Source organism: Schistocerca cancellata, chromosome 1 (assembly GCF_023864275.1).
Source record: "Schistocerca cancellata isolate TAMUIC-IGC-003103 chromosome 1, iqSchCanc2.1, whole genome shotgun sequence".
Classification (NCBI taxonomy): domain Eukaryota; kingdom Metazoa; phylum Arthropoda; class Insecta; order Orthoptera; family Acrididae; genus Schistocerca; species Schistocerca cancellata.
This window is the reverse complement of record NC_064626.1, coordinates 899,018,613-899,042,748: the sequence shown is the minus strand read 5'-3', so window position 1 is coordinate 899,042,748 and position 24,136 is coordinate 899,018,613. Positions and strand designations below refer to the sequence as shown.

General features: G+C 44.4%; 1 protein-coding gene across 3 annotated transcripts in view; it reads right to left on the bottom strand.

The window, feature by feature from the left end:
• The window catches only part of LOC126190808 (annexin B9-like), a 140,599-nt gene that overhangs the window by 25,941 nt on the left and 90,522 nt on the right, over window positions 1-24,136 (bottom strand). For all 3 annotated transcript variants that reach the window (XM_049931388.1, XM_049931379.1, XM_049931371.1), the window contains exons 4-5: window positions 14,585-14,761; window positions 14,282-14,486 (exon numbers count right to left, since the gene is read on the bottom strand). In XM_049931388.1, coding sequence (XP_049787345.1) covers window positions 14,282-14,486; window positions 14,585-14,761 — 382 coding nt within the window. The remainder of the gene's footprint in view (window positions 1-14,281; window positions 14,487-14,584; window positions 14,762-24,136) is intronic.

Genomic DNA, 24,136 nt, shown 5'->3' with positions numbered 1-24,136 from the left:
GTGTGCTACTGAACACACACTGCCTGCATAGAAATTTGGCAGGTGGGCTGCAGTTCAGGACTGTCAGGTGGGGCAGGGTGGAGTGGGATGGGTGGAGGGAGAAAGGAGAGAAGGGGTTTGGAGAGATGGCTGGTGGCTCAGAGGGAAGCAGGAGGTGTACGGCAAGGAGAGGTGGCAGGTACCTGGGCTATGACTGTGACATGCGGGCACCAGAGCCAGTTAGTTCATGTGGTGCACAATGACATGAAAGCATGAATGGGGACTGGGTGACAGGTGACTGTTAGGTGGGGGGAGTGGGTGCATGTTCTGCCACTGAGTGGTCAAATCTCTTCTCTGCTGCAGTTGGGCAGTAGCCATTCATTCTGGTGGACAAGTGGTTGTCAGTAATGCCCACTTAAAATGCTGTGATAAACATCAACAAAAGCAAAACGAGAATAATGGAATGTAGTCTAATTAAGTCGGGTGATGCTGAGGGAATGAGGTTAGGAAATGAGACACTTAAAGTAGTAAAGGAGTTTTGCTATTTGGGGAGCAAAATAACTGATGATGGTTGAAGTAGAGAGGATATAAAATTTAGACTGGCAATGGCAAGGAAAGCGTTTCTGAAGAAGAGGAATTTGTTAACATCGAGTATAGATTTAAGTGTGAGGAAGTCGTTTCTGAAAGTATTTGTATGGGGTGTAGCCATGTATGGAAGTGAAACATGACGATAAATAGTTTGGACAAGAAGAGAATGCTTTTGAAATGTGGTGCTACAGAAGAATGCTGAAGATTAGATGGGTAGATCACATAACTAATGAGGAGGTATTGAATAGAATAGGGGAGGAGAAGACTTTATGGCACAACTTGACAAGAAGAAGAGACCGGTTGGTATGGTATGTTCTGAGGCATCAAGGGATCACAAATTTAGCATTGGAGGGCAGCGTGGAGGGTAAAAATCGTAGAGGGAGACCAAGAGATGAATACACTAAGCAGATTCAGAAGGATGTAGGTTGCAGTAAGTACTGGGAGATGATGAAGCTTGCACAGGATAGAGTAGCATGGAGAGCTGCATCAAACCAGTCTCAGGACTGAAGACCACAACAAAGACAAAATGCTGTGCAGAAATTGCAGCAAATCTGATGAATAGCATGGCTGCTTTCACAGGTGGACCTGTCTCTGATGTGTTATGATAAGTCTGTGATGAAACTAGAGTAGGATGTGGGTGGGGAGTAGCACAGGATATGCATCAGCTTCTTCCCGGGGGTATGACCATGTGCTGTGTGGCAATGGGTTGGGAGTGGGAGTGGCGTAGGGATGGACCAATATGCTGTGTAGGTTGGGTGGGTGGCAGAATAACACTGCCCAAGAAGTGGGAAGGATCAGGATAGGACGTACATTTCGAAGCATGTTTATGTATCAAGGCCCTGGTGAAGGTCTTTATGAGACCAGTGTACTGGACATTCCCTCAAAGGAAATGTTAATCACTGCAGATACACAGTCTACCAGTAGCCTGGCTAAACAGGAATAACATTTTTGTGTGGAAGGAGAGAGAGCTGTCAAAATGCAGCTACTGTCAGTTAGTGGGCTTGATATGGATAAAGACATTAGGGTGGCAGAAGTTGACGTCCAAGGTGGCAGCACGTTGTGATGAGAAGGACTAGATAAAGTGGATGGGGGAGAAGGTGTTTAGGCTGAATAGGAATGAGGATAGAGTGTCCTGGCCCTGTGTCCAGAACATGAAAATTTCCTCAATAAACATGAGACAGACAAGAGATTTCAAAATTTGGGAGACTGAAGATTTCCTCTAGATGTCCCATAGTCGCAGTAGCTGTTCTGCAGACTTGTTTATATACCTTTCCCTCAAAGGAGTAGTTGTACATGAAGATATAATTGGCAAGGTGTATAAAGAATGTAGTAGTGGGTTTAGAGTTTGAAGGATGTTGGGAGAGGTAGCGCATGATAGCAGAAAGGCCACGGGCATGAAGGATGTTTATGTATAAGGAGTTGGCATCAACAAAGATGAGGTGGGATCCAAGAGGAAATTGAGTGGGGATGCTCTAGACTCGGTGAAATAAATGGTTTGTAAGTTAAATTTGAGCTGCTAGGCTATGGGCCATTGGCTGGAGGTGCTTTGTCAACATGCACTGGGAGCACAGCAACCATCTGCAATGGGACATCCAGGACTGTTGGATTTATAGATTTCAGGAAGCATGTAGAATGTGGTTGTGCAAGAGGTCTATGGAGTGAGGAAGGATACAGATTCAGGGAAGAGATTCTGAGAAGGGCCTAGGATTTGAGTATAGATTGGAGGTTATGTAGGATTTCTGAGATGGGATCACTATCACAGAGTGTGCAGGTGAAGGGATCAGACAGTCTGTAGAAACTTTCAATCAGGTGGTCACTACAATTCAAGAGAATAGTTGAACCTTTGTCTGAAGGGAGGACGATTAAACCAAGAGCTCTCCAAGTCACAAACAGCTGTTTTTCTGTTAAGAGGTCTGTGTTCTTGGGAAGGGACATAGGGAAGTATGGTGAAGTGAAGTTGGATGTAAGGACTTCTTCAAATGTGACAAGGGCATGGTTAGGTTGGAGGGTCATGGTAGGATGGTAGTATGAATCTGGAGATTCAAGGTTCATTGTTGGGATTAGGTTGCTTTCAGTTGGAGGGATTGGTAGCAAAGAAGTGTTTCCACTCTAGGGATCAGAAGGAGAGTACGTCTTTGGTATGTCCAGCATCACTGAGCTTTAGTGTGAGGCGCACAGTGAAGCTTTTGGATAGGACTGAAAGTTCCGTACAATTGTGGTCCCTACTCTAGTCTGGCACAGGCTTGTTGTATCACATCAGAGACAGGGCCACCTGTGAAAACACAGGTAATATACCAGTTTAGCTGCAATCCCTCCACAGCACTTTATGTGGGAATGACCAACTAGACGTACACCAGAGTAATGGCTACTGCCAAACTGTGGCCAGGAATAGAGTTGACCACCCAGGGGCAGAACACACTGCCAATCACAACATGCTGGAGTTCAACTGCTGCTTCACAAGCTGTGCCATTCAAATGGTTCCATCCAGGACCAGCTTTTCTGAACTACACAGATGGGAGTTAACCTTTTAACACATTATTCACCTCTGTAATACTCTTTGCCTCAATTTCTGCTAACCCCCTACACTCACTCCTTTTACTCAACAGTCTCCATCTGTCCTGTCATCTCTTCCCAATCCACACATCCCTGTCATTATCTTTCTGTGCTACTCAAACATATCCGCTCCAGTGGCTATGTGTCTCTTTCCAACCCTATGCACCCACTGCCTCTCCCAGCTGTCAACTAGCCCTCCCAACCCCCCCCCCCCTCCTACTCCTCCTCCTCCTCCCATTCACCACCACCACCACCACCACCACCACCACCACCACCACCACCACCACAGTTTCTTGCCATCCATATCCTGGCAAACTTTCCAGTGCAAACAAACCTATGTATGATACTGAAGAGGAGAGATATACACATGCTCATCTGTGACATCACTATCACACTTATTTACTGTGAACCACAGGTATAACTTTTTCACTCCATTTTTGTCGAATGAGGCCCAGTAACAGCTCTGTGTACGATATTTTTCATTGGCTACAGCAGAATGTGCTTTCAGTCAAGCAGCAGTACACAGTCTACCTGTACCAAACAAACAATGAGACCAAACAAACAATGAGACCAAACAAACAATGAGACCAAACAAACAATGAGACCAAACAAACAATGAGACCAAACAAACAATGAGACCAAACAAACAATGAGACCAAACAAACAATGAGACCAAACAAACAATGAGACCAAACAAACAATGAGACCAAACAAACAATGAGACCAAACAAACAATGAGACCAAACAAACAATGAGACCAAACAAACAATGAGACCAAACAAACAATGAGACCAAACAAACAATGAGACCAAACAAACAATGAGACCAAACAAACAATGAGACCAAACAAACAATGAGACCAAACAAACAATGAGACCAAACAAACAATGAGACCAAACAAACAATGAGACCAAACAAACAATGAGACCAAACAAACAATGAGACCAAACAAACAATGAGACCAAACAAACAATGAGACCAAACAAACAATGAGACCAAACAAACAATGAGACCAAACAAACAATGAGACCAAACAAACAATGAGACCAAACAAACAATGAGACCAAACAAACAATGAGACCAAACAAACAATGAGACCAAACAAACAATGAGACCAAACAAACAATGAGACCAAACAAACAATGAGACCAAACAAACAATGAGACCAAACAATGAGACCAAACAATGAGACCAAACAATGAGACCAAACAATGAGACCAAACAATGAGACCAAACAATGAGACCAAACAATGAGACCAAACAATGAGACCAAACAATGAGACCGTAGCACAGCTTATATCATCCTGTGCAGTCTTCAGTTGCTTCAAGTAGACTGAAAATAGTTGATTGTCACAGATTAAGTTATCTAAGTAGCATGCCTTGTTCTGTGTTGACCGTTTTTGGAGTGGAGGTTGTGATGCTTCATATTTTGTATATTTATGTTACTTACAAGACATATGCTGTGGAATATGAAATATTCAACCTTTTCTGTTTGTCTACTAGCATAATAATTAATCCACAGTCAACCTTCCAGGCCAAGACATCTATGTGCCAGAGTAGGTATTTGAAACCAGCAGGTTTCATCTGCATAAGCAGAATAAAGTATTCCTATTTACACACATTATGTATTTTCCATCTTTCTTTTCCCATAGTTATTACAGGCACTGGCGAAGTTAGAGTAACTTTTTGTTTGACAAGTACTCTTGTATATTAATACTTGTTTGAGAAGTAACCAATGATAAGATATTAATTTTTATTTCAGTGTTATGTCCCCAAACTGGGTGTAACACAGAATGACAACTTGGAAATTTTGCATTTTGACCTGCTTCCTTGATACAGTTTCTGTTTTAAGTGAAATGCAAACTTTGGAGTGTTCCATTCCAAAACTATCTGGACAATGCGTCCCAGTAAGAAGTCATTCTTTAATTTGAAACAAGATGTTTGTTAACTCTGTAGGGGGGCCAGTTTAAGTAATTTTTAACTAATTTAAGTGTCAAATCTGAAAGTCCCTGTAATTGTGCTAACTGACCAGCAATGAAGAGTTCATGGTGCTAGTAGAATTTGTATCAGACACTATAAACAAGTGTAGCGATAATTGAAAATTATCTTTCTGTGAAGTGCAGCTTGTCAAAGAAGTTTATGAAATGTTTTGTGGTCACAGTGTTGTTTATTCTTTCTTTTCACTTTTGGTCACTATGTGTAACCAGAGATATTTCATGCATTGCCTCTGTAGCTGTGCTTCATAAATGTTGGAATAAATCTCATCAAATATCCAACATTTATTGGTGACCCCAATGTGATCTTGCCACCTAATGTGTTAAACAACCGCATTGGCTGCAGCTTATGCATAAACCTTCTGTGCAGTGATTTACACTCTTAACAACAATGTCACCCATGTCACATATTTCTCACACAACTTACAGAGGAGTCTACACTATACTCATGTCAAAATCAGCAGCCACAAGTAAGATGTAAGCAATCCCAGCAGTCAGCTGCATATCTGTGGAACCATCTCCCTTTTGGTAACAAAGTCCAATGCCTTGGTTTGCTCAACTGGAGCGAGAGTTTGTGATGATGCATGTCACCGCTGACGAGATGAAGTACAGCTACACCGTTGCAGCACTAAATGAAGAGATGGCCAGCGAAGTATGCGATATCCTAGCTGTGCCACCAGCCACACAACAGTATGCAACAATTAAAAGTGTACCTATCAAATGCTTGTCTGTCACAGTCACAAATGAAGAGACTAGGAGAAATTGCTGTGCACAGCAGAGCTTGGTGATCACATGCTGTCACCACTGTTATGCTGTTTACTCACTTTGGGAAGTAGTGCAGTCATTGAGGACTCAATAAGTAGCACCTGGATGTCACGCCTGCCCAAGGATGCACAAAGCCATCACAGCAACATTTGCATCGTCACAGACAACCTGGACCACCAACATCGATTTGAATGGTAATTCATAATCACTGATGTAGTGCATCTGTGTCACACTTTGGACTACATCCAGATCTCTGGCACCGCCTTCTTCTGGACACAACAACCAACCTAAACAGCTAGTGTCGATTTCATCACAGTGACCGCGTTGGAATACGAACAGTGACAGGTGATTCACCGTGTATTGCACTCCTTGGCAATATCTAGAGATTATGTGAGAGTCACTCAAGGTCGCACCAGTACAAAACAATATCGTGCACCACATATTAACAGCTCCTCGTCCACTGATCCACACACAACCACGTTATTTGAAACTGGATAAATGTAAAGCAGCAAGACAGGAGTTTGCCTTCATGCTGGCACAGGGAATCTGAACTATCTAGTAGCAGCTGGTCTTTTCCTCTCCATGTTGTGCCAAAGAAAACTAATGGATGGCACCCCTGTGGCAATTATCAGCTCAACGAATGGGCTATTCCTGATCACTACTCTGTGCCCCACATCAAAGACTTTGCATACAATATATATGGTATATGCATCTTCTCTACTATAGATCTAGTGTTGGGTTACTATTAAATACCAGCTGCACCAGAGGACATCCCCAAAACAGTCCATTTGGACTTTTTGAATTTACCAGGATGCATTTGGGCTATGCAACACTGCCCTAATTTTTCAAAAGTTCATGGACAAAGTGATACGTGATCTTAATTTCTATTTCATCTATATCAACGATGCTTTAGTGATGTCCTGATCAGAGAGAGCACCTAGAGTATTTGCACCAGCTTTTCAAATATCTCCGTGCACACTGTTTATAAAACCGGTGAAGTGAGTTTTTGGCACACCAGAGGTGCAGTTCCTGGGCCAACAATCAACACCCAGGGAACACTGTCTCCACAAGTGGGGGTTGAGGCGATTTTTAATTACCCATTGCTGATAATACATTAGTTATATCGATTTCTGGGTGTCACAAACATTTATAGGCACTTTGTTTGTAACCATACCTTATTGGTGGCACCATTAAATGAGTACCTACGAGAGAACCATAAACCTCGTGAAGAACAGAAGTGAAGTGAATTGATGAAATGGTAGAGGCTTTGCGAAACTGAAATCTGCTACTGCAGACACAACACTGCTGGCTCACCCAGCTCCATAAGTACCTCTCTCACTCATGGTCGATGCCTCTGTAACGTTAGCCAGTGCCATGTTGCAACAGATGAACCAGTGCTGGCAACCATTAGCATTTTTCAGCAAGAACTTTTCAGTACGACTGGGAGCAGTATGCTGTGTATGCTGCTGCTAAGAAATTCCGGTACATGCTTGAGAGGCAACAATTCACCCTGGTTATGGACCACAAACCTCTAATGTATGCATTTCAACAAACACCTGACAAAGTCTCACCCCACCAGCTTGGCCATTTACATTTCATTGGACAGTTCACAACCAACATTGTACATGACAACGTTGAGAAGAATATGGCAGCTGACAATCAGGAAGTCAAGAGGTCATAAGTGCGGCGGTCATGAAGCCCTCGCACCAGCAAAACAGCCCGATGCAGAGTTGCGAGAGATTTCGGCAGAACCCACTGGTCTGCAGCTCTGGCATCTCCCGCGGCCAGCATCACACTCCTGAGTATACTGAGATGTATCAACATCAAGAGAGTGTTCTTTTGTGGCAAAGGGTTTCTGCCAGCAAGCTATTGTTTCACTGCATTGCGGTCACACCCAGGAGTCCACGGAACCACTGAGTTGGTCAAACAAACTTGTGTGTGTGCGCCACAGGTGGAGCTACTGTTTCTGTGTTCCCTATACGAAACAATGGGTCAAGGTAGACAATGCGAATCACATCTGTTCAAGGCCCTCACTTGCCTTCTAGGAGCAAAGAGGATTAGAACCACAGCATACCACCCAGCAGCAAGTGGACATGGGGATTGGTTGGTTGGTTTGGGGGATTACAGGGACCAGACTGCGACTGTCATCGGTCCCTTTTTCCAAAAAATTAAAACCGCCCAAAGAGAATAAAAACGAACAACAGGAAAGACGTCAGACGACACGGGACAAGAAAGACTCTGACAGAGATCAGACAAAATGAAATAAAATCACACAGAGTGTGACGGTGGTTGGCCGACCACAGGAACAAAAAAGGAAAAGCCAACCACCGAGAACACATTAAAAACTCAGTTTAAAACCGTAGGCCAAAGGCCAGAATCAACACAAAACAATAAAATAAAACAAACACTCAGATTAAATGATAAAAACCCCCTGCCCAAATAAAACTTCAAACTAAGTCATCCGTAGCAGAGTCATCTGTTAAAAGGGCAGGGAGCATGTCAGGCAGTGCGAATGACTGCCTGAGCACAGCTAAAAGTGGACACTCCAATAAAATGTGGACCACTGTCAAAACGGAGCCGCAGCGACAAAGGTGGGGCCTCACGTCGCAATAGGTGGCCGTGTGTCATCCATGTGTGCCCAATGCGCAGCCGGCAGAGGACAACAGACCCGCAAGGAGGAGTGCCACACACCAGTAGGCTCCTTGATGGCCCGAAGTTTATTTCGTGAAGGCAGGGCGCGCCATTCAGTGCCCCAAAGATCGAGAATTTTGCTGCATAGGAACGCTAGCAAATCTATCTCCGGGAGGCCAATTTCCAGAGATGGTGTACTGGTGGCCTCCTCCGCCAGGCGGTCAACATTCTCATTGCCGGGTATCCCAACATGGCCTGGGGTCCACACGAAGCCCACAGAGTGGCTGCAACAGGCAAGAGTATGCAGGGACTCCTGGATAGCCATCACCAGACGGGAACGAGGGAAACACTGGTCGAGAGCTCGTAAACTGCTCAGGGAATCGCTACAGATGACGAAGGACTCACCTGAGCAGGAGCGGATATACTCTAGGGCACGAAAAATGGCGACCAGCTCAGCAGTAAAAACGCCGCAGCCAGCTGGCAATGAATGTTGTTCATAGTGATCCCCTAGAGTCAGAGCATAACCGACACGACCAGCAACCATCGAGCCATCGGTGTAAACAACTCCAGAGCCCTGATACGTGGCCAGGATGGAATAAAAGTGGCATCGGAAGGTCTCCGGAGGGACTGAGTCTTCGAAGACAAGGGTGAGGCACACACCACACTGCAGCGAGACCGTTGATTGCAATTAAAAACAGGCAGACACTGAGGACAGAGCCCTGTGGTACCCCGTTCTCCTGGACGTGGGAGGAACTATGGGAGGCTGCGACTAGCACGCGGAAGGTACGATACGACAAAATTGTGGATAAAGATCGGCAGAGGGCCCCGAAGTCCCCATCCATGAAGCGTAGAAAGGATGTGATGACGCCATGTCGTATTGTACACCTTCCGCATGTCGAAAAAGACAGAGACCAGGTGCTGACGACGGGCAAAGGCACTGCGGATGGCTGGCTCCAGGCTAACCAGATTGTCGGCGGCGGAGCGACCTTTACAGAACCCACCCTGAGACAGAGCCAGAAGGCCCCGAGACTCCAGTACCCAATTCAAGTGCCGGCTCACCATCCATTTGAGATGCTTGCAAAGAACGTTGGTGAGGCTAATGGGGTGGTAGCTGTCCACCTCCAAAGGGCTCTTGCCCGGTTTCAAAACGGGGATGACAATGCTTGCCCGCCATTGCGACGGAAACTCACCCTCAACCCAGAGACGGTTGTAAAGGTCGTGGAGGCGCCGCTTGCAGTCCACTGAAAGGTGTTCCAGCATCTGACAGTGAATGCGATCTGGCCCAGGATCAGTATCAGGGCAAGCGGCAAGGGCGCTGTGAAATTCCCACTCACTGAATGGAGCATTGTAGGATTCAGAAATGTGGGTGCGAAAAGAAAGGCTCTGACGTTCCATCCGCTCTTTAATGGAGCGGAAGGCCTGGGGGTAATTCGCAGAAGTGGAACTCATAGTAAAATGCTCTGCTAAGCGGTTTGCAATGACATCGGTGTCAGTATAAACTGCTCCATTCAGTGAGAGCACAGGGATGCTGACAGGGGTCCGATAGCCGTAGATGCGTCGAATCTTGGCCCAGACCTGCGATGGAGTGACATGGAGGCCAATGGTGGACACATACCGCTCCCAGCACTCCTTGCCTTGGCGGATAAGGAGGCGGGCCCGCGCACGCAGCCGTTTGAAGGCGATAAGGTGGTCTTTGGAGGGATGTTGCTTGTGACGGAGCACCCGCCGGTGATCTTTAATCGCTTCAGCGATCTCAGGTGACCACCAAGGCACAGCCCTCTGCCAAGGGGACCCAGAAGAACGGGGAATGGCAGATTCGGTGGCAGTAACGATGCCGGTGGTGACCGACTGAACCACCGCATCAATGTCATCACTAGAGAGAGGCTCAATAGCGGCAGTGGAGGAAAACAAGTCCCAGTCAGCCTTATTCATAGCCCATCTGCTGGGGCGCCCAGAAGAGTAACACTGTGACAGTGACAGAAAGATCGGAAAGTGGTCACTGCCACACAAGTCGTCATGCGCACTCCATTGGACAGACGGTAAGAGGCGAGGGCTACAGAACGAAAGGTCGATGGCGGAGTACGTGCCATGCGCCACGCTGAAGTGTGTGAAGGAACCATCATTTAGAAATGAAAGATCAAGCTGTGCCAATAAATGCTCAATGGTGGCACCTTGACCTGTCGCCACTGACCCACCCCACAGAGGGTTATGGGCATTGAAATCGCCCAGCAGGAAGAAAGGTGGCGGCAATTGGGCTATCAGTGCAGCCAGGACATGCAGCGTGACATCACCATCCGGTGGAAGGTAAACACTGCAGACGGTAATAGGCTGCGGTGTCCACACCCTAACAGCGACAGCCTCTAAAGCTGTTTGTAGAGGGACAGACTCGCTGTGAAGAGAGTTAAGGACATAGATGCAGACGCCACCAGACACCCTTTCATAAACTGCTCGGTTCTTATAATAACCCTGATAGCCACGGAGGGCGGGGGTGCGCATTGCTGGAAACCAAGTTTCCTGAAGAGCAATGCAGAAGAAAGGGTGAAGGCTGATAAGTTGGCGGAGCTCAGCTAGATGGTGGAAGAAACCGCTGCAGTTCCACTGGAGGATTGTATTGTCCATGGCGGAGAAAGGCGTGATGGGACTGGGAAGGCAGATTACGCCGCTGAGTCACCTACTGCCTCCGATGGAGCACCCGTGCAAGTGCTATCCATTGCGTCTGAGGGACCGGCGAGAGCGAGGTCCTCAGCGGACGCAAGGATCTCCACCTCATCGTCAGACGCAGAGCTTTTAGGTAGCGGTGGAGTAGGTGCCACCGCAGGTGTCTTGGTCTTACGGGTCTTCAAAGTCGTTTTCTCTCGCTGTTCCTTTGGTTGCCGTTGTTGAGAGGGCTTATTGGAGTCAGTCTCCGGGCTCGAAGAGGATCGCGAAGCCCGTTGACCAGCGACCTGTGGCTTCTTCAGCCACTGGTTGGTGTCTGCTGTGCCGCTGGTAGGAACCTGGGAAGGGAGTGACCCAAGGGATCCCTTCCGAGCGAGAGAAGCCGAAGAAGACTTACGCTTCTCTGGCTTAGAAGTGGGGACTGGTGTCCCCAGTGGTTTAGTGGGTGCTGCTCCCGAGGTAGATGGTGTGGGAGCAACAGCGAGAGAAGGGGCCCCCATCCTCAAGGGGGCAGGTGAGGTCCTCTGACTCAGAGCTGACTGTATGTCTTGCAGCTGAAGGAGCTGGAGCAGGAGTGACAGTGGAGGCATAAGATGACATCATGTGCACGGAATGTAGCCATTCAAATTTCCGCTTAGCCTAAGTGTAGGTCAGTCGGTCCAGGGTCTTATATTCCATGATTTTGCGTTCTTTCTGTAAGATACTGCAGTCCGGCGAGCAAGGGGAATGAAGCTCTCCACAGTTGACACAGACGGGAGGTGGAGCACATTGAGTATTGGGATGATATGGGTGTCCACAATCTCCACATGTGAGGCTAGAAGTACAACGAGAGGACATGTGACCGAACTTCCAGCACTTAAAGCACCGCATTGGGGGAGGGATATAGGGTTTGACGTCACATTGGTAGACCATCACCTTGACCACCTCTGGTAATGTATCACCTTCGAAGGCCAAGATGAAGGCACCGGTAGCTACCTGATTGTCCCTCGGACACCGATGAACACGCCGGACAAAATGTACACCTCGGCGCTCTAAATTGGTGCGCAGCTCGTCATCAGACTGCAAAAGTAGGTCCCGATGGAAAATAATACCCTGGACCATATTTAAACTCTTATGTGGGGTGATGGTAACGTTAACGTCCCCCCAACTTGTCACAAGCAAGTAACCTGCGTGACTGGGCAGAGGAAGCCGTTTTTATCAAAACTGACCCAGAGCGCATTTTGGACAAGCCCTCCAGCCCCCAAACTTGTCCTCTAAATGCTCTACAAAGAACTGAGGCTTCACGGATAGAAACGAGTCACCATCAGCTCTGGTACAGACGAGATACCTGGGCGAATACAAGTCACTGTCATTCATTGCCTTTCGGTCCTCCCATGGTGTGGCCAGGGATGGGAACGATTTGGGGTCATAAACATTAGCTTTAAAATGAGCCCTCTAACGCTTAGAGACTGCTGGTGGCTGGCCGCCAGCGAGAGATGATGTACCACGCTTCATTGCGGGTCATCCGTCCTGATGCCACCTACTCCGACCAAGGGACCTCCCCACGGGCGCCACCCAGCCGCAGCAGTAGCCACCTGGCAGGATGGCCATTGCCGGGAGTCCAGATGCCCCAGGGAGATGGGCATCTACTCCTTGGCATACGTGGGGAGTTCACGGCGCAGGCATCAGTAGAGCGATCCCTGTGTTGTCAGGGGGCTACAACCAACAGGGTACATGGCAGCCCCACCACAACGGACTGACTACCGTGCTGGATCTTAGGCGCAAAAATGTCCAAGGTCGTCATCGCAGTTAAAAGCAACACTGCAGAGTGCAGCGTGATAATCGCACCCAGGGACATATCCTCGCCCAAGAGATGGGAAACGAGCAGGACACCATTGCAACGACGAAAAAGCCGGCTAAAGGTCTCAATGCACGATGGATACAGTGCACCATGTAAGGCGCCCTTCCCCAATTGGCTCGCTCTTCGGAATAATTTAGAAAGATGGAGGTCAAACCCGAGAGGGGACCATCACATAAGACTGAAACATGTGAGTATCCTTGTAGTCACCTCTTACGACAGGCAGGAATACCGCGGCCTATTCTAACCCCTGAACCCGCAGGGGGGGGGGGGGGGGGGGGGGGGTTTGGGGAATGACTGCATCTAGAGGTAAGGGCATTCTTACATTTTCACAACATTGGACTGAGTCACTACCTATCATTCTGCTGGGCATCTGTGCAGCTATAAAAGAGGACGTGGGAGCTATGCTAGACGAGATGGTATATGGAAAAACTGCAGTCACACACAAGGCGAATGCGCTCTGTGGTACCGACAGAACGACAGTCATTTGGCACAACACCATGTACGAACTATTACAGCCACCTTATGAGGGACACTACAATGTGCTCAAGAGGGAGCAACAAACAATTTAAGGTGGACATTGGTGATAATCTGACAACAATTTCAATTGACAGACTAAAGCCCGCTTATGGCACTACATCCACCAGCTGGGACAAGGTGATGGGAAGTCAATACAGTTACATCAGCACACCTCATCCCACACCTGAGCCCAAGTGCCACACAGCCGAGGTTAACCGATGATGCTGCAAGAAGCAACAACTGCGAGCAATGCAAAGTGAATGGTTACATAGTCAGGGCATTGTGAGCATATCAATCAATGATATCATTGACTGGGGGGGGGGGGGGGGGGGAAATCATCTTGTGATAGTGAAAAATTATCTAGCTGCAAAGTGCCATTTGTCAAAGTTTACGAGACATTATGTAGTCAAGGCATGTTCAGATAGTGTTTGTTTATGTAGTCAGAGTTGTTTACTCTGTTTCCATGGTTGTTATATATAACCACACATTTTTCATGCATTGCCTCTGTAGTTGCACTTTGTAAATGTTGGAATACAGTTACTCTTCTCTTACATTAACTGAGAGAACTAATAATAAAGTAAAAGCAGAGAGGAGGATGAGCATAGAGCACATGTGGATAATCAAGTACAGCAATTTTTCAAGATTTTATTCAGAATTACTTACCAAACATCTGCTTCTTTCTATATAATTACTGAAAATGTTTTGTTTCTACAAAACTGGTTATTAATTATGAATAATTAATTACAGTTGAACTTACTGAATTCATATGCCTGACGAACTGTAAGAATCTCATGGTTTGAGAGGGTGCAGAGAACTTCAATAAGACATTCTTCATCTGTTCCTAGTCCACAAATAGCATCATGTATCTCTTTAGCATAGAACTGTGGTATGGGTGTCATTAACGATATAATGAGGTCTTCAAACCTGCCACTCAGCTCACTCTTTAAGTCTGAAATCAGGTCCTAAAAAAGGTGCAGAAGCATGCCACTATGTGTTACTATTCTTCACGTGCATCTGTTTATATTTTAATATATTTTTTTCATAGACAAAGCTGACATACTTTCCCGTATAATGTCTTGAATTCTCTAGCTATATCAAGACGCTGTATATTAGTTCTGTAGCAAAGAACATTTATAATGGCCTTTTCATCAGTGCCAAATCCCTTCATTGCCTTACGAAGCACTTCAGCGTCATTACGTGGATCAAATGGCTGTGCTGGCCTCAGTGTTGGTGTACCCTGTACAAAAGAAAAAAAGAGCATGTTAGTTTTTTATGCAGATTATGCTAAATAATGCTTCGCAAAGAAACCATATTTGATAAAACCTTATTACAATAAGAAATATACGAGGGTAATCCCAAAAGTAAGGTCTCTTATTTTTTTTTATAAGTACATAGATCTGTTTATTTCTATAATGGTAAACATCAGTTTACAGCTTTAACATTTAGCTATTTTTCGACATAATCACCATTTCTGTCAATGCATTTTTGTAGACATTGTGGCAGTTTTTGTATGCCCATGTTATACCAGCTCTCAGTGGCTCAAAGGTGTTTAACATATATCAGAAAAAGCATAAACGGTGTATACCTGTAAAGTTATGAGTGATAATAGGTAGCATTTATTTTACTTTATTGATTTTACTTCATTTTTTAATAATCACAGCTATCCAGGAGCAGAGGCAGTCAGTGATCATACACCAGTCTCAGTAAAATTTACAGAAACCAAAATATTAATACAAAAAGATGAAATACTGAAAACAAAGAACTAGTAACAAAAAGGGAATATGCTACAAGGAAAAACATTCTGGTCAACAGCAGTAACACAGTAATGACACCATGAAATAAAGTAAAAGAAACTGTAACACAACCTGCAGACAAGATACTGGGAAATTGGAGAGAGAAAACCATGGATACAAAGGAATAAATAGGTTAAGAAAGATACCGAATCAAAGATTGTGATGCAAAAATGCAGAGAAGCTAAGGACAGTGGGGAGGAATGATATGCAGGGATAGACAAACAGATGAAAATTTAGTAAATGGTAAGCACACAAAAAGATAAAGAAAGAAATTACAATCTGAGACAATGACAAAATCATTACATAAAGACAGAAACAAATATTTCTAACTGTAGATGAAACAGCCAACAGATGGAAAGAAAAATGAGATTTCTCCAAGGATGCAAAATACAGATAAGAAAGAAAAATGAAGTCCTGATGAGTCTCTTCCAGATGATTTAGTAGAAAGTCATACTTTTGTATAAAAATCTGGATACAGCAGGCTGTCCCAATTACATAATTTATGACTATGGGTTTTTAGATCAGTAGGTTTACTGTTTAGCAGGTATTCCTAAATTTTCCATCTATGCATGAAAAGTTAGAAACTGAGAACAGCTTTCAGTATTTAGATCGGATTGTCTTCAGGTAGTAACAAGCTTTAAAAGACCAGTAACAGAATATAAAAAAAGCTTCCAAATTTTATAGCGCAGTAAGACATCCATGTCACAGGCTGAAAAGATCTATCTGCAAAATAAAGAAAACAAGAAATATAAAACTGTCTCCAAGCAATAGAAATCAAATTCCTTTATTCTTTTAATTCTTCTAGATTCCCCAGTGAGCCATTGACATCTTGAAGTGGTGAGTGTCCTGCCAGATATCAGTGTCATCCATGGAGAACACTTTGACAATGTGTCTCAGTATTTATCAGCTGCTACCAAACTCTGCTAGTCTAGTGTAATGGGTCCAATATTTATACCTACTGCCTACCACTTCCATGGTCATTTCTTGGCACTCTGCATGTGGTCTGTTCCCACTAGAGATGTCCTGAGATGAAATGCAACTGGTGCTCTACATGGGATATGTTCCTCATGTCCACAGTTTCAAATAATCTTTTTGTTCAGTTCTGTGGCTGCAACCCTTTCATTTTTTGGTAACGCCAGCACACGATCCCAAGTTTTGCCGAGTTGGTACCAGCTGTCACCATTCATGAGGTTTTCCACCACCTTTATCTCCTTTAACTATCCCACTATCTGGTGGTTCACGCTGGAACTGTTTGAAGTTCTGGATAGTGCTCAGCAATGGCTAATTTATTTACCTGTCTCAGCCAGGTGTGCCTTGAACATTCTTGGTATCTGATCTACACTATCCTAGTTGTTTGGCCAATGTACAACATGCCACATCATCAGTAAAGTATGTTATAAATTTCTTATTTTCAGAAATGGTCATCTTTATGTTTCCCAGAAGACTTATCTTGGTAGGTGGACAGAACAACCAAGTGATGTTATGCTTCTTTAGAATCCCATTGATCTTTGCAAAAATAAACCCCCATAGGGCAGGTATGCCATAGTCTTTGCTTCAGCTTGCTCTTCTCTACCATTGGCATGATGGCTCATTTAAAGGCCTCTAAAATCTGCCAAACCATTTATCTACACTCCTGGAAATTGAAATAAGAACACCGTGAATTCATTGTCCCAGGAAGGGGAAACTTTCTTGACACATTCCTGGGGTCAGACATCACATGATCACACTGACAGAACCACAGGCACATAGACACAGGCAACAGAGCATGCACAATGTCGGCACCAGTACAGTGTATATCCACCGTTTGCAGCAATGCAGTCTGCTATTCTCCCATGGAGACGATCGTAGAGATGCTGGATGTAGTCCTGTGGAACGGCTTGCCATGCCATTTCCACCTGGCGCCTCAGTTGGACCAGCGTTCGTGCTGGACGTGCAGACCGCGTGAGACGACGCTTCATCCAGTCCCAAACATGCTCAATGGGGGACAGATCCGGAGATCTTGCTGGCCAGGGTAGTTCACTTACACCTTCTAGAGCACGTTGGGTGGCATGGGATACATGCGGACGTGCATTGTCCTGTTGGAACAGGAAGTTCCCTTGCCGGTTTAGGAATGGTAGAACGATGGGTTCGATGACGGTTTGGATCTATTCAGTGTCCCCTCGACAATCACCAGTGGTGTACGGCCAGTGTAGGAGATCGCTCCCCACACCATGATGCCGGGTGTTGGCCCTGTGTGCCTCGGTCGTATGCAGTCCTGATTGTGGCGCTCACCTGCACGGCGCCAAACACGCATACGACCATCATTGGCACCAAGGCAGAAGCGACTCTCATCGCTGAAGACGACACGTCTCCATTCGTCCCTCCATTCACGCCTGTCGTGACACCACTGGAGGCGGGCTGCACGATGTTGGGGCGTGAGCGGAAGACGGCCTAACGGTGTGCGGGACCGTAGCCCAGCTTCATGGAGACGGTTGCGAATGGTCCTCGCCGATACCCTAGGAGCAACAGTCTCCCTAATTCGCTGGGACGTGGCGGTGCGGTCCCCTACGGCACTGCGTAGGATCCTACGGTCTTGGCGTGCATCCGTGCGTCGCTGCGGTCCGGTCCCAGGTCGACGGGCACGTGCACCTTCCGCCGACCACTGGCGACAACATCGATGTACTGTGGAGACCTCACGCCCCACGTGTTGAGCAATTCGGCGGTACGTCCACCCGGCCTCCCGCATGCCCACTATACGCCCTCGCTCAAAGTCCGTCAACTGCACATACGGTTCACGTCCACGCTGTCGCGGCATGCTACCAGTGTTAAAGACTGCGATGGAGCTCCGTATGCCACGGCAAACTGGCTGACACTGACGGCGGCGGTGCACAAATGCTGCGCAGCTAGCGCCATTCGACGGCCAACACCGCGGTTCCTGGTGTGTCCGCTGTGCCGTGCGTGTGATCATTGCTTGTACAGCCCTCTCGCAGTGTCCGGAGCAAGTATGGTGGGTCTGACACACCGGTGTCAATGTGTTCTTTTTTCCATTTCCAGGAGTGTATTTTTGCTGAAGACTGAGCAGATGCTGTAGCTGGATGATGGCAGCTGCTCGTGTGTGTTGGTGTGCTATACCTGCTGTGACCAAACGACTCACCTGCTCTCCTTTTGACCAGTACATCCTGAAACAGCAGCTGACCATCCTTTCCCAGTTATATGGTGAACTTAATATTTGGCTGGCACGAGTTAAGATGTTCCAAAAACTCTTACCCTTTCCCTACCATGCAAACAGATCACAAAGGCAGCATCCACATACCTGAAGAAGCATATGGGTTTGTATATAACCATCTCTAATACTTTCTCCTGAAGTTTTTCCATGAAGATATTGGCAATCACTAGACAGGGCTACCCAAAGCCAATCTTGTGTGTAATATTGGCCCCAAAGATTAAATAAGTTGAAGTCAGTAGATGCCTGAGCAGGTCCATTGGTGCACTGCCAAATTTCTACGCAATCAGTTCTAGTGAGTTTTTCTAGTAGTACCATGGAAAACAGGGAGCCCACATCAAAATTATGTTGCATGAAGTCGTTAGTGGTTACTACACATCTTCTCATATGGCCACAACAATTTCTTCAAATACTTAGCTGCTGGGTACATTGATATGCCAGTGTTGCTGATGACTGGGTGTAGTGGCACATCTGCTTTGTGTACTTTGGCAGCCCATACAGTCTACGTCGAATTGTGGCTCTAGAACGTAATTAATTTATGACCTTGTCAGGCATGCCCATTGCCTTCAAAAAGAGTCGTGGTCTTGTTCACTCTGTCCATAGGGTCATATTCCAAATGTATGTCTGCTAGGTCCTCCATACAATGATTAACTTTTACATAATAGGTCTGCTGCCTAACTACTGGAGTTCCCTTTGTCTGTTGACAAAACCATGCTGCTGATTCTGTCATCCCTGAGTTTGAGTGCCAGCCTTGCATCAATGGAAATGTTTGATTTTGGATGTTTCATTCTTTGTTATCATCCTGCAGGTCTCCTGGCAAATTTCTCATGCTATATTTGGTGGAAGTGTGATGGTTACGTGGTCCACTATGCTGATGAAACCTGAAATAGGCACATTTCTAGGAGCAGTTGTGAAATTAAGATCTCCACTGAGTACATTCAATGTGGTTTCATCAAACTGGTTGCTACTTTGTTTACTTATCATAGGAGTATCCTTTATCTGCTGCTCTTTCTTATATATATATATATATATATATATATATATATATATATATATATATATATATATATATATATATATATATATATATATATATATATATATATATATATATATATATATATATATTGTCAGACTTCATAGACTAGCACACTGAGGCATTCTTCCACGTGCACTCGGCTAGGGCTCAAGAAGCACTATCTACCAAGTCTCAATCTTTACCTGTCAGGGAGGCCACCTGGTCACCACATCTAGCCTCTCGTGCACACCTCTAGTTCTTCCCTGAGCCACATGCATCAGGGAGGTTTTACATCTTTACATGTACAAAATGGCCTCCTTGGCACATAAAGACAGGACTGGGTACAGTGCTTCTTCGTTTAGCAGATCAGGCAAGGAAGAATGCCTCAGTGTGCCTGTCTCTGAAGTTTGATCATACATGTACCTCCAAAATAAAACACTTCCAGTGTAAAGAGCTGGAACTTAAACAGCAGGGTGACACCTGCAGCAGCAGTGTTTTGTCAGTAGACAAATGGAACTCCATATGTGTTATGCAACACACTGATTATGGAAAACTTCATTAGCTTCTGGAGTGACCACCACACAAACTTCTGGAACGTTACCATAGGGATAGAGTTGACAAGACCGGGCTCTTTAAGGCAACAATGAAAGTCGAACAAGTACAGACAGACGGCCGAAAGTACAGACAGACAGCCGAAAGAGCTATTACAGCCAACTGTCAGCAAAAGTGGTGCATTAACATACCTAGCAGCTAAGTGTTTGAAGACAGCAAAGTATTTTAAGAAGCTGCTGTGCCCATTTGTAACAATGTGTATTCCCCACATTGACAACTCTGAGCACTTCTTGCAGCATCTCGCACAACTACTTACCACAGGATCTGACATGATGGATAGTTTTGATATAGTCTGGGCCCTCTTGACCAAGGTACTACTGGAAGACTTGCCAGAACTGACTGCAGAGACATTTCACTTATTTTATTTATGGAGGCTTATATTAAGAATAGACATAGGGAGTGTCCACGGGCAGCTCTATCTACAGGGGTTGCCAACTGTTCATGGAGAAATTTTAGAAATGAGCATTAGAGAGAGCTAGATACAAATCTATATTCTTCTTCAGGCATGTCTGATATTTTTGTGATCTGGCCTCATAGCAGTAACAGGCTAAAAGATTCTGGAATATCTTAACTCACTGCACCCAAGTATTAAGTTCACCATGAAACTAGAGAAGGATGGGTTCTGGAGGCACTGGTCCAAAGGAGAGCAGATGAGTCATTTGGTCACAAAGTGTTTGGCAAACCAATGCACACTTGTTTATACCTGCAAGCTAACAGCTGTCGTCACTCAGCATACAGTAATTAAGTTCTAAAGACACTGACCAATGGAGCACACACCTTGTCACACTTACATAGCTCGACATCAGAAATAGAGCACCTTCACTGTCTTCTGCAAAAACTGGAGAGACAGTTTGACAGATTCACAAGGTCTTTCAACAAACCACTAGGCTACATGGGAGAGAAGAAGAGCAAGATGAAGCAATAACTAACATTCCTGCCCTCAGCAAGGTTTACTTCTGCAAAGATCAATAGGATTCTCAGGAAGCACAACCATAAGTGCATTTACTGTCTACCTACCACAATAACAAGACCACTGGGAAATGTGCAAGATGACTTTCATTTACAAAAATCAGGAATTTATAATGTACATGGCCAAAGTAGCATGTCATACACTGGGCAAACAACTAGGACAGTGGATCAGATGCCAAGAACATCAGAGGCTCACCTAGCTAAGAGGTATAACTAAATCAACCATGGCTGAAACTTAAACACACACAAAACCCATGGGTTCTGTCACAGACCATATCTTGCGACAATGTTATAAGAGAGTCAATAGAGAGAAAGGTCACAGAAAGACTCATGAATTGTGACGCTGGATACCAACTCTGCTAAGCTTGGGATCCTGTACTGGAGTCGTCAGAAAACAATACATTTGCAGCAACAGAACTAAACAAAAATAAAATATGAAACTATGGACATATGGAACGAATCCTGACAGAGCAACACGTGCATCGGACCAAACACAGAATGTCGGCTTACGACCAGGAACACCAGACCAAAGACTGAATGTATCAGTTAAGGCAATAGATATAAATACTGGAGCCATTCCATTAAATTAGCAGTCTCGGGTAACTCCTGATGAAGATGAGTCACACTGTCTGTACACTGTGTATTGATGATACTGGTACCAGGTAGAATACACAACACCTCAAGTTGTCCTCCATTCTTGCCAACAAAAGATAAAAGCAGATTATGTAAGGCATGAAGAAACTAGCAGTTAGGACTGGAAAAAGCCTGATAGAAATCCTTTAAATACATAGAATAAAGGTGGAGACAAGCTTCTCAAAACCATTTTGAAATCCTCCTTGAAAGAAATCACAAGAGACACTTAGTATCTTGGTTTGCTGGGTCAGAAATACAATGCTGAATGGTGATGAGTTTTTATTTATATTTAGCCCAGTAAGCCAATTTTAGTACATTATTTGTATATATACAAGGCTAGGGCAGGTGGTCTTTATGAAGAAGCCATCCTGCCATTTGCACAAAATCATTTAGGAAAACTTATTTATTTATTTACTTTTCTTTGCATGGAGCCATTGTAATGATGGCTTTTGTAAACGTCAGACTTAATACGATGGTTATATTTACACTTATAAAATACACTATATTCTGTAGCTCTTGCTCCTTATGTCTATTTTTTTACATTTATCACATTACAACTGATATGCTAATGCCTCATGTTACAATCACAATCTTAAAATTCGCTGAAAGAATATAAACATTTTCTATTAGAAAAAAATTTAATTTTGTTTTAAAAACATTTCCCATGTACGTTCTTAGAGAGTTTGGTAGCTTGTTATACCGAATCAAACCACTGATATATGGACTTCTATCAGTTATTTTTAACATCATTCTGTTACGGAAATAGTTACACTTTGTTCTAGTGTTGTGATCATGTACATCACTGCCCTTGATAGCTTCTGTTGGTTGACTTATAAAAAGTACAACTATTTTGAAGATGTACAGAGAATATATTGTCAGATATTTGTGCTGCAAAAACACTTCACGACATGAATCTCTATGTCCCATCCTATGTATATGTCTTATTGCTCTTTTCTGTAGTAGTAGTAGTAGTAGTAGTAGTAGTAGTAGTAGTAGTAGTAATCTTTTTAAATGTACATCAGTTGCACAGCCCCACAGTTCAATTCCGTAATTGAGAAAGGGGTAAAGTGTTCCATAATATACTAATTTCAGTGCTTGGCTAGGAACTATCTTTGCAAGCTGGCTGAGGAGATATGGCACTACTGACTTTTCTGCATATGAAATTAATGTGGTATGTCCATCGCAAATTTTCATCAACACACACACACCCCCAGGAATTTACAGTAACCATTTTCTGTTGCAGAGATATTACACACACTATTCATATTGTTGTGTTGAGAACTGCCTGTTTTAAATGTCAGTAGCTGAGATTTGATGACATTCACCTTGAGTCCCTGATCATTGAAGTATTTTGTTACTTCTGTTACACCACTAGTAGCAAGAGATTCTACCTTGTTAGATTCACTCCCATAGAATAAGATTGATGTGTCATCTGCATAGCTTACAATATGGGAGTTAATGGGTTCTGCAAAGTCAATATAAACAAGGAAGGGAAAGGGTCCAAGGATTGAGCCCTGTGGTACACCTTGTAATACAGGTTCACTGGTGGACTGGGAGTTCATGATTTTATTATCTAGTTTGTATGACAATTTAGTGCTTTGCTTAAAATTCAGCAGGTACGTGACTAGAAGATTCATTGAGCCCCAATACTGTAAGATTTTAGCTTTTTAAGAAGTACCCTATGGTCTACCGTATCAAATTCTCTTGTCAGGTCCAAAAATGTACCTGCAGTCTGCATCTTCTGGTCCAACAGACAGTAAACTTCATGGATGAATTGTGTAACTGCTGTGGTTGTACTTAGCTCTTTTCTGAACCCATGCTGCGAATCTACAAGCAGTTTATGTTTTGTGAAACAGGCACTTAGCTGAGAAAGGATAATGCTTTCAAATATCTTACTAAAAGTGGGAATTAATGATATCGGTCTATAGTTTGAGACATCTTCCTTACTTCCCTTTTTATACACTGGTTTCACTACTCATTTTTAGAACCGTTGGATACTAGTTTTCTGTAATGCTGCAATTAATCAGGTGAGTAAGAGGTTTAGAGATTTCTTTTAAGCATGCTTTGGTAATAGCACTGGATACACCATCCCATCCAGATGACTTTTTTTAGCATGTATATTGCCTTTGAACCTCCTGCTCATTCACTTCCACAAATTCAAATTTCAGTACACTGAGTGAGATGACATCAGGTCTCTACCTGTGAATCTATAATATGGGTCGATTGTTCACCAGAAATGTAGTAGTTATTAAAAATATTACATATAGTATCTGGGTCTTTTATACTGTTACCATCATGTCTTATGCCGAGTGGTTACATGTTCATCTTGTTGGGACCTTTTCGGTATTTGTCAATCAGTTTCCAAGATGCTTTGCTTATTTTGTC